This window comes from Canis lupus, chromosome 30 (assembly GCF_003254725.2).
Source record: "Canis lupus dingo isolate Sandy chromosome 30, ASM325472v2, whole genome shotgun sequence".
NCBI classification, from domain to species: Eukaryota; Metazoa; Chordata; class Mammalia; order Carnivora; family Canidae; genus Canis; species Canis lupus.
The window spans coordinates 2,680,633-2,692,692 of NC_064272.1; the positions used below are offsets into that span (position 1 = coordinate 2,680,633).

At 41.8% G+C, this 12,060-nt stretch overlaps 1 protein-coding gene across 1 annotated transcript; it reads left to right on the forward strand.

Moving 5' to 3' along the window:
* Positions 1-10,531: 10,531 nt before the first annotated feature.
* LOC112675472 (glyceraldehyde-3-phosphate dehydrogenase-like) lies at positions 10,532-11,776 on the forward strand. Its single transcript, XM_025472040.3, has one exon. The coding sequence runs from the start codon at positions 10,547-10,549 to the stop codon at positions 11,546-11,548; it is 1,002 nt and encodes a 333-aa protein (XP_025327825.1). The 5' UTR covers positions 10,532-10,546; the 3' UTR covers positions 11,549-11,776.
* Positions 11,777-12,060: the final 284 nt, after the last annotated feature.

Genomic DNA, 12,060 nt, shown 5'->3' on the forward strand with positions numbered 1-12,060 from the left:
GCCACAGGAATCTGTGTAGGTGATAAAATCGCCTGGCACTGAATAGACACACAAACATATACGTGAGTGCCTGTAACAAAACCTGATGGTATCTGAATGTGGTTGACGGATTATATCAAGGTCAATTGGCCAGTTGTGATATTGTACTATAGCTACACAAATTGTTATCATTGGGGGAAAACTGGGTAAAAGTCTATGGGATCTCTGGATTATTTTGTACAATTGCATGTGAATCTACAATTATCTCAAAATATAAATGTATTAAAAATGAACTATACATTGTGCAAAAAATTAATTTCTTTGAGTTTCCCAGTCAGTTTGATTCTGAATGAATTAGTTCTTAAATCCAGGTGATCATAGTCAATGAAATTTAAATAGTTACACTAAATATATCACATTCCCTATATTTATAGCAGGAGTACTGGCTGGCCCAGTATAGGTCTGGCATGTGGAGTTAGGTGCCGTTGGAGCTGAAGAGGTGCCCATATCCATGGGCATGTCTGATGAATCAGGTGCTGATGACAGTGGCAAACCGCAGGGTGACGAAAGAGCCCCAGAAGGAGAAGTGATATCTACTTAAGGTGGAATCTGGCAGGGCAAACTCAGCAACAGGACCTGAAGATTGGAGAGGAGGGATGCTTCTGATTAATAGCATGGTAGCTGCTTACGACATCCCAGACTGGGGATCCCTGGGTGGCGCAGCGGTTTGGCGCCTGCCTTTGGCCCAGGGTGCGATTCTGGAGACCCGGGATCGAGTCCCACATCAGGCTCCCGGTGCGGAGCCTGCTTCTCCCTCTGCCTGTGTCTCTGCCTCTCTGTGTGTGTGTGTGTGTGTGTGTGTGTGTGTGACTATCATAAATAAATAAAAATTAAAAAAAAAAAAAAACACGACATCCCAGACTGAACTATCCCAGGAGCAGGTGAACATTTTGAACCAAAAGGCGTATTTTGTAAACAAAGAGAGCTATCTCACAACATTCGGGACCTAAAGGCCTCAGCTGGGAGCACATGGTAACAGAACAGAATTTAAAGGATGGAAAGTTAGCTTCCTGCTCTGGTCCAGATCCACAGCTGAACAGTGACTGATGCCTAGCCTGAGATGCAGCACCAGAAGATGGCTATGAGGCCTGGATGTTGGCAGCCAGGAGCAAGTGGCCACGGCAATGCAAATGATGGCCAGAGTGGATGGGGCATGGCCATGGCCAGAGTAGTACCATCCATACTTCACCCTGAGTGACTGTGAGACACCCCCCAGGGACTTCTGGAAATGCAAAAGAGTTGGCAACATCAAAAAGGCAGGAGTGTGTGAAAGCAGGGAAGGGGCAGTTTACTCAGTTATACAGATAGGGGTTACCAAGCAAACAAAACTCTCAAGCAAACAAACAAAACGTTCTCAACCTTGGCCGCACATGGGGCTGGGTCAGGGAGAGACAGAGCTGGAGTATGAGGTCTGCCAAGAAAGAGGGGCCCTGGGAAACAGTCGAGGCGTTCAGCTGAGACCCACAATAATCTCCACCTTAGGGGTTAAGACAGATGGACAGTCAACAAACTTTGAGTCAGCTCAATCCCAGGATAGTTTAGAGCAATTGGCCTCACCCTGTCTTCCAAAATCAAAAGTAAGTACCCTCTGGAAGAATATAATATCCTACAGAACTTTAAGTTATCTCTACAGTTTTTCATACACCATGTCTGGTACATTAAAAAAATATGTATATATATATAAAGGATTACTTGGCAAAACTACATGATTGAAAACCCACAAGAAAAAAATGGACAATGGAGGAAACTGTCAAAAGATCTGGATACTGAACTTATCTGACATACATGTTATATATGTACTAAAAAACTGAGCAATATGCTCAAGAAAGTAAATGGCAAAATAGAAAATTTCATCAAAGAATTAGAGTCTGTTAAAAAAATCACATGAAATTCTAAAACTAAACATAACAAATTAGTAACTCAATAGATGACTTTAAGAGCAGATTGACACAGTTGAAGAGAGGATTAGTGAGTTTTAGGGTCGGTCAGGAGAATATATTCAGATTAAAGCAAAGAGTACGAAAGAATACATGGCTGATTTAACATTTAAAATTCAGTTCAAATAGAATTTAGCAGAATGATCATATGATCCATCCAATATGTGGAAAACACTTTGGATAGAAGTTAACGCCTATTCGTAATAAAAACTCTTAGCAAGCTAGAAATAGAAAGAAAATCCTTGATCTAATAAAGAGTATCTACAATAAATCTACAGTAACATAATATTTTATCTCTCTTGTTCCCTGAGATTATGAATAAGGGACAGATGTCTGCTATTATCACTTCTATTTTACATTATACCAGTGCTCCTCAACAGTGCAGTAAGGTAAGAAATATAAGCAAATGGTATAAGCATTGGAAAGGAAGAAACAAAGCTGTCATTAATTGTGAGTGTAAAAAATACAAAAGGATTTATAGTCAAATTATTTAATTTAGTAAGTCAATATAACAAAGTGAATTAAGGGACAAAATGCAAAAGTTAACTTTATCTCTACATGCTCACAATACACAAGTAAAAAGATAACGTTTGAAATACATCATTTAAAATAACATCAGAGGGGGGCACCTGGGTGGCTCAGTGGTTGAGTGTCTGCCTTTGGCTCAGGTCATGATCCCAGGGTCCTGGGATCGGGTCCCACGTCGGGGTCCCCACAGGGAGCCTGCTTCTCCCTTTGCCTGTGTCTCTGCTCTCTCTGTGTCTCTCAAAAATAAATACTTTTTTTAAAATCTTAAAAAAAATAAAATAGCATCAGAAAACATCTGTACTAGGATTAAATCCAATAAAGATATATAAGATCGCTATAGATGAAACTACAAAATATTAGTGCAATAAGTTAAAGAAGACCTAAATAAATGGAGAGATACGTCATATTTATGAGTCAGGATTCAACATTATACTGTCAATTCAATGTAAATTGATTTTTAGATTCGATGCAATCTTATCAAATTATTAGGAGTGTGTGTGTGTGTGTGTGTGTGTGTGTGTGTAAATGCTCATTCTAAAATTATATAGGAATGGAAAGGGCCAAGTTGCCTAAGATCACCTTTAAGAACAACAAAGCTGAAGGACTTACACGACTGGATAGCAACAGTTATGATAAAGTCATTATAAAAGAGTGCCGTATTTATGCAAATTTAGACAAATAGTTCAGAAATTGACCACACACAAATGTGGCATTTTGACAAATGCCAACTGGAGCAATACTGAGAAAGTGACGATCTTTTTAATAAATGGTGCTGGATCAGTCAGGTAACCATAATGAAGAAAACAATAAATATTGACCCCCATCTCACACCATACACAAAATTCAATTCTAAGCAAATGTAGCTTTTAATGGATGAATTTAAAGAATTAAGTTCTTAGAATATAAAATAGGATAATATATCGATTACTTTGGTATTGGCAAATATTTCTTTCTTCCTTAAGATTTTTTTGTTTATTTTTTTGAGAGAGAGGGAGAAAGCAAAGAGACAGTACATGAGTGAGAGGGAGGGGCAACAGAAGGAGGCAGAAGCAGATTTCCTGGTGAGCAGGGAGCCTGATCCAGGACCCTGGGCTCATGACCTGAGATGAAGGCAGAAGCTTAATTGACTGAGCCCACCCAGGTGCCCCTAAGCAAAGATTTTTTTAAATTTTTTATTTAAATTCAATTTCCCAACATACAGTATAACTAACTCAGTGTAGGCAAAGATTTCTCAAACAAAAACACTAACTATAAAGAAATAACAAGAACTTCACTTCAACAAAGAATCTATTGGGGGAGAAAATATTTGCAATACCTACATCCCACAAAGGGCTTAGATTCATTCAGGCGATACAAAGAATTCCTATAAATCAAGAAAACGATAGACAAGCCAGTATAAAAATGCACAGGAGACTTAGAGAGACACTATGCAAAAGAGGGCATCCAAGCGGCCAATCAACATTTGGAAGTGCACTCAGTCTCCATAGTAATAGGGAAATGCAAATAAAAATTAAAATGAGCTGGGGGGCCTGGGTGGCACAGTCCATTAACCCTCTGACTCTTGGGTTTGGCTCAGGTCACCATCTCAGGATCTTGAGATCAGCCCCACGTGGGGCTTCTTGCTCAGCAGGAAGTGTGCTTGAGAGTCTCTGCCCCTCTCCGCCACACTCTCTTACTCTCTAAAATAAATAAAAATAAATCTTAAAAAAATAAAAATTAAATTCAAATGAGCTGCCATCACAGAGCAGTAGAATGCCTAAAATATAAGACTGACAATACCAAATAGGGTGAAGGAAGTGTCCTGACATCACATTTGCCTTGCTATCCCTTGTTCTCTATCCCTTGATGTCAGGATTTCACCTCTTTAGCCAGTAGCCTTCCCAATTTAATCTCCAAGACTATCTCTTTCTTTCTCCCTCTTTCTCTCTCTCTGCTCAGAATATCATCTCTAATCTTTCCTGTCAAATCATGTTTCTCCTTTTTTTCCTAATCTCAGTCGCCATTCCCTTTTAAAAGCATTTTCCAAGCCAGTGCCAAGCCAACTGGACTTCCAAAGCAACAAGAAAGTCCTTTCTGTGCCTTCGTCCCCAGCCAGTTCCTGCTTTCCCCAGCTCCCATCTTCTGAGTAGATGCGGGTTGCTTGTTCTCTATGCTGCAAATGATAAACACATGGGCTTCCCTCAGGTGTCTTTATTTTTTTTTTTTTTTTTTTTTTTTTTTTTTTTTTAAATTTTTATTTATTTATGATAGTCATATCACAGAGAGAGAGAGAGAGAGAGAGGCAGAGGGAGAAGCAGGCTCCATGCACCAGGAGCCCGACGTGGGATTCGATCCTGGGTCTCCAGGATCGCGCCCTGGGCCAAAGGCAGGCGCTAAACCGCTGCGCCACCCAGGGATCCCCCCTCAGGTGTCTTTAAAGTCCTCTTTGTATTTACCCTTTCTCTACTTCTGAAATGGAGCCTTCCAAAGGCTGGGAACCGTAGTGTGTATCTCCCCTACAGCCTATTAGTGAGTGACCATTTTGATTGAATAAAGCTAAAAAATAAAAAAGTGAAATGTTTTTAAGAACTTTGTTTTATCCATTTTAAAAAGGAGCAATTATTATATATTCCAGATCTTGATTATTAAGAGTGCTTGTGTGCAGAAAGACCAAACAAACTACAACAAAACCATAAGAATTTGGCCTTGAAAAACAAAGGTTTATGTATTTTCTGAGCAATGAACTGAGGAAGAATTCTTACCCTGTGATGAATTCTGATGTCACATTGAAAAAAAATTAAGGTACATGTAAGCTGGGGAAGGGGAAAAAAAAAAGATACATAACTTCTGCCACGGGCTTAGGATGCTTACGTATAACAAGGGTCAATACAATGGAAAATAACGCAACCTTGGCCAAAAAAGGAGGGAAAAGTGGGGAGTGTATCTTAGACCTATGCTGGACGTGTCACTCAGGCCTGCCTTCATAGTCAGGTCCAGATCCCTAGCCTGTGCTGATTTATGGATTTTTTTTTCTAGTAGAAAGTAGGATATGAGTCTCACCTCCAAAGTAAATTTGAGATACTTGATTTAGAAAATTACATGGAAACAGAGATAAAGGGCAACCAACTCACAACCAAACTTCTTTTCATTAAAAAGTATCAAAGTATCAGCAAGCCTTCAAAACTGGTATCTCGTATTTCATATAAATGAAAAGAAAGTCAGATGATACAGGGCCAGGAAAATAAACAGCATGTTTATAATTAGAAGCTCTTTCCAAAGATCTGGTCACGTCTGTGTGTGATAGGATAGAGTACGAGCATTTCATGAGGCACCAGAAGGTAAAAATAAATAAATAAATAAATAAATAAATAAATAAATAAATAAATAAATAAATAAATAAATAAAATCCTCTCTTCAAGGAAAAAGCCTGGCATGATTCGGACACCCTGGTACCCAGCTGTGCTGCCCCAGGTCCTGGAGTGTCCTGGAGTGGCAGGGAGGGTCTCTGGATATTTGTTTTGCTCCCTTCTCCTCAGATCTGTTCAGCTAATTAGAGACTCCTTTGAGATTATCAAGATATTTATTTTTCCCTCCACCCCAGTAAGGGTAAGCTTATTGTATTATTAATGCACATTATTTGGTTACTTAAATTAGGTTTTCTGCAATTTGATCATCTAAAGCAAAGATTTAAATTGGAACCAAAGTCGGTTGATCCTTTCGGCTGGCTTGAGCTGGTGACATGATGAAAGAAGGGGCACTGGTGCCATTGCTATTTCTCAATGTCTAGTTTTAGAACAAAGAGACAGAAGAATGCAAACTGGCACAGGGGAGGCATGCTTAGAAGACTACTGAGGAATCTGACAGTGGAGAGAATATTTATTAAGAGGAAAAACATGTATTATTTTTGTCAAGTGTCTTTACGCAGGTGACTGTTGCCTGTCCTGTCTCCACAGCAAGAACTCTGCAATGGAAAGACTACATCTCCTAAGACTGATTTGAAAAAGTGTAAGACAATCTCCCAGGACTTTGTCCAGACAATTTGTGTTGAATAGAGAAAGAGGTTACTATAAGCAAGAGTGGTCAGGGAATGCTTCCTAGAAGAGGTAGTTTTGGTCTTAAGGTCTGAGTAGAGTGCACCAGGCGGACAGGAAAGAGAATGGCATTCCAAACAAGAGGCATGGAAAAAGCAAAGCCACAGAATTGTGAAAGGTCAAGATGCTTTCAATGGGAACTAATGAAAACGGCCTGGCTGGAGCAGAGACATTCAGGGATATAGTTTATTAAATACATTTAACAATTTGATCCAAAAGAGAGAGATGCCTTCCAACGGTACGCTTCTTTATCAGAAACTTGTTTTTCAACTAAAGATAATGATAATGTCAAAAGCATAAGGGTAGATCTAAGCCACCAGAGCTATCATTATTATTATTTGTTAAAGATTTTATTTATTTATTTATTTATTTATTTATTTATTTATTTATTATTATTTATTTGAGAGAGAGCTAGCGTAAGCAGGGGTAGAGAGAGGGACAAGCAGATTCTGCACTGAGTGTAGAGCCTGACTTGAGCCTTGATCTCAGGACCCCAAGATCATGACCTGAGCTGAAATCAAGAGTTGGATACCTCACAGATTGAGCCACCCAGGTGTCCCTATCATTATTATTATTAAATGCAATATCCATGTGATTCAGAAAAAGCCCACCCTGGATGAACCACCATCCACCTTGTCTAGACTTATATCCCAACAGATGAAGCCTCTTAAGTTTTTTAAGTAAGGGACATCTTACTCCAATGGAGCACCAACTACCCAGTCACCTTTATAGATTTCTCTAGTCAGTTCAGAATTTTATTCTGCACATTGTTTCATACCTTTTCTATCCTCTTTGAACATTCAATGAACTTCCATTCTTGAGATAGACCCATGTAAAGGAGTTTTAGAAGGTGTCGGATGAATCCTAGTCACTACCAGGAGTTTGGAATAAAAGATCCCTAGTAACATTTTCTAGCCTCATTTTTTAGGAATTCACTTGTCTTTTCCTTTCCTAAATTTCTCCTTCCATACTTTACACATATTGACTCCAGGGCTTTCTTCTTTGATTTGTCTATTCTCCCCCAGTGGTTTGAAAAAAAAAAAAAAAAAAGCCTGGATTTGTATTTTGTTGACTTCTGTAGTATAAATACTTCCACCATGGCCAATTTCAAGCTACCACCAGCTTGAAATATTTTACAACCAATCCGAGAAGCTGGGAGCTTGTTCTAGCTCTCTGGGCTATGTGCCTTGTACTGTGCTCCCTTCTCATTCTTCAGACGCTCTTCCCATGGGCCTCTACTCTCTGGCCTTTGTAGGGATTTTATGCTTGATAATAACAACAGCCAGGATCAGCTGAATGACCTTTTTTTTTATTTTTAAAAGATTTTATTTACTTATTCATGAGAGACACAGAGAGAGAGCAGAGATATAGGCAGAGTGAGAAGGAGGCTCCCTGTGGGGAGCCTGATGCGGGACTCAATCCCTGGATCCCGGGATCACTCCCTGAACGGAAGGCAGATGCTCAACCACTAAGCCCCCAGGCGTCCCTCAGCTGAATATCCTTAAATCACTCACCTTAGACTCACCTTATGTGGCTGCTAAACCACATATTCCCCTATTCCATTTGTTAGGCTCACCTTTCCTCTCATGAAGGTCCATATTTTAACAGTACTGGGTAATGTTAGGGAAGCACAACAAGCATCAAAAAGCTTCTCTCTTCAACAAAATCCTGGTTCCTTAGCATTCTGGGCATAGTTCTCTTGCACACTCCACAAGAGACAACTCTTATCCCTTATGCACTCCCCTTCAGTGATAAACATCAATGTATATGCAAATATTCAGGTATCTTGTCAAAATGAAGATCCTAATTCACAACTGAGGTGGGCTCCAAGAGACAGAATTTTTAACAAGTTCAGAAACCATGTGTGTGCTGCTAGTCCAATGACTATATTTTGAGATCAGACATGATACCCTATAAGGCCATTCCTAACTCTGGTTGGAGAATACAGTTGCTCATCTCATGGGGAATCTTGATTCTATCTGCCTTTTGGGCAGGGTTTTTCATCTGCACTCAACAGTTCTGAGGATGGTGGTGGTCTCTCCCAGACTTTCAGCTCTGTGGCCCCACTGTCCTCATCTTGTGCCATATCTTGACTCAACTGCATCCCATCCTGGCAAAGTCAATATCCTCTGCTCCTCACATGTCATCTTCAAAGCATCTCTTTTCCTCACCCTTTCTTTCCCACCAACTCACCTCCCTTTCTAGCTCATTCTCACTTCCCAGGCCGACATTCCCTGCCTCCAGGTCCCCAATCTAGTTTCACCAGTGCTCTTAGCATGCCTGAGTTTTTTATTGGGTCTCTGTGTGGTATTGCTTTTCCATTTGCATTCTCATGTCATTCCATTGACATCTTCAAGAATAGAAGTCACGACTTTTCTCCCGTTTTCCCTCTTCTCTGAGTCACGTAGGTACCCCCATGGAAGCAACACTCCTAAATATCAAGCAGTGTCTTCTGGTGTCTCATCTTCCCTGTTCCTAAGTCCTTCCTTGATTAAGTGATGCATCTTTCTCTATGCTGCAGACTTCTCTTTCCTCTGTACCTAATATAGACCTTAGTCCCTCTCAGTTTCATCATATGAGGGAGCATGGAGTTAAGAGTATAGACATTGGGGTGATAAGGTCTTGCCTGAGCTCAAATTCTACTTTCATCTTTTATTAGATATGCATATTCAGGTAGGTGATATTTTGCCTGTCAAAAACTGTTTCTTTGAAAAAAGGGAATATCACGAACAAACCAATCTCAAGAGTCTCCTAGATTTGGGTGGGCACTGGCCCTGGTGGAGACTTCATGGCTTGTGATGGCACTTGCCAGGCAGCTACAGTCTCAGATAGTGGTGGGCCCATTTATTTTTTAATCATGAGGAATTTAGAGTAGCTCAGCATCAAGCAGAACCTCATATCCATGTTCTATTAATAGTGCCTGGTTCCTGGCTTGATTCTTGGAACCTTTTTGCCCAGATCCAGTACTGGTTTTTGTCTTCGTAAGTTGCTGGATAATGTTGTACTTTCTTCTCCTGAGTCCTCCCATTCATTTATTTACCTACTGTATATCTGCTAGTATTCTAGAAACAAAGGTTTAAATCTTCCTCTTGAGTCCTGTTTCAAGCCTGAGTCCCCCTCCTTCCACAGCCAGATTTCCCTAATGACAACTACTGAGCACGTGACACCTCTTATCACTCCAGGTGAGGATTCCCACTCCACTAGGAGCAACAGTTCAAGATATCAACACACTCCATGATGGAAAGTCTTCAAGAAAGATGCAACTCATCTAGGCACTGGATGGAACAATGTGTTATGCCCATAGAGAAGAGACAGAGCAAGATCAGCTTCAGTTATGGGTACTGGTCCCTCGTGGCCAGCAGATCTCATCCTGTAGTTGATGCAGGGAGATGGTCTGCATGAATCCTCATGCTGCGGGTCAAGGACCTGATTCCCTCCCTACCAGGAATAAATATAATAGTGAGGTTGACCAGGTGCTGTATGACATACAGACTTAAGCAGAACAACGAAGGCATATTTATTCTAAAATAGGAAAAGATATTCCCACATGATGTGATAAGCTCAGCACAAGCTGTAGGTACTCTTTATCTCCTGGTAAGGAGGTCTTCCAGGGCCAAGGCCTATTCTTACATGACCATGCAGGACTTAAAAGACCACATGCCAATGACTGCCTTTCTCCATGACTATCTCCCAGAATCATAAGATTCTTAAAGTTGAAGGAGGTCTTCAGGGTCATTCCATCTACTTCCCCATCCATACAATTTTCCTATTGTCTATCATATAGAATTTGGCTGCCTGGCATCACAATGCTGCCCTATTAGCTACCCAATTCCTATGCCATGTCTCACCGAACCCACCCAGCTACCAGCCATCCTTGCATCTGGTGAAAACAGTAAGCTCACTCTCTGCTCCTCCTCGTTCAACAGACAGCCACATCTTCTGGTGCAGTGCCAGCTGTGTCCCTGAGACACAATGGTGAAGATTGGAGTGAATGGATTTGGCCATATTGGGTGCCTGGTCACCAGGGCTGCTTTTAACTCTGGCAGAGTGGATATTGTCTCCATCAATGACCCCTTCATTGACTTCAACTACATGGTGTACATGTTCCAGTATGATTCTACCCACGGCAAATTCCACCACACGGTCAAGGCTGAGAACGGGAAACTTGTCATCAATGGGAAGGCCATCTCCATCTTCCAGGAGCGAGATCCCGCCAACATCAAGTGGGGTGATGCTGGTGCTGAGTATGTTGTGGAGTCCACTGGGGTCTTCACCACCATGGAGAAGGCTGGGGCTCACTTGAAGGGCAGGGCCAAGAGGGTCATACTCTCTGCTCCTTCTTCTGGTGCCCCCATGTTTGTGATGGGCGTGAACCACGAGAAGTATGACAACTCCCTCAAGATTGTCAGCAATGCCTCCTGCACCACCAACTGCTTGGCTCCTCTGGCCAAAGTCATTCATGACCACCTTGGCATCGTGGAGGGCCTCATGACCACTGTCCATGCCATCACTGCTACCCAGAAGACCATGGACGGCCCCTCTGGGAAGCTGTGGCATGACGGCCGAGGGACTGCCCAGAACATCATCTCTGCTTCCACTGGCGCCACCAAGGCTATGGGCAAGGTCATCCCTGAGCTGAACAGGAAGCTCACTGGCATGGCCTTCCATGTCCCCATCCCCAATGTGTCAGTTGTGGATCTGACCTGCCGCCTGGAGAAAGCTGCCAAATATGACGACATCAAGAAGGTGGTGAAGCAGGCATCAGAGGGCCCCCTCAAGGGCATCCTGGGCTACACTGAGGACCAGGTTGTCTCCTGTGACTTCAACAGTGACACCTACTCTTCCACCTTCAACGCTGAAGCTGGCATTGCCCTCAATGACCACTTCGTCAAGCTTATTTCCTGGTCTGACAATGAGTTCAGCTATAGCAACTGGGTGGTGGATCTCATGGTCCACATGGCCTCCAAGGAGTAAGAGCCCCCTGGACCACCAGCCCCAGTGAGAACAAGAGGAAGAGAGAGGCCCTCAGCTGCTGGGGAGTCCCTGCCCCAACTTAATCCCCCAACACACTGAGAATCTCCTGACCTTCAATTTACATCCCAGACCTCCTAAGGAAGGGGAGGGGCTTGGGGAGCCCTACCTTGTCATGTACCATCAATAAAGTATACTGTACCCAGCCAAAAAAACCCCCAAAAAACAAAAACAAATACCACTAAGCTGAAATTCTGACACAGAAGAGATTGAATATGCAGATAGGCAACGATAAGACCATATATGACAACAGGACACTAGCCCACAATTTCTGCAGCAGCCAATCCAGGAAACTAAATCTCAGCCTATGTCACAATAAGTCCAGAATGATTGGGTCTTGGTCAGTGACTACCAACTCCCCTATTTTTTTTTTATATCCTTGTTTCCAATTCAGAACCAATCAGAGTTTGCTAAATATGCTTTCCAAACCAACTTCATAAGATGGCCCACTTCTG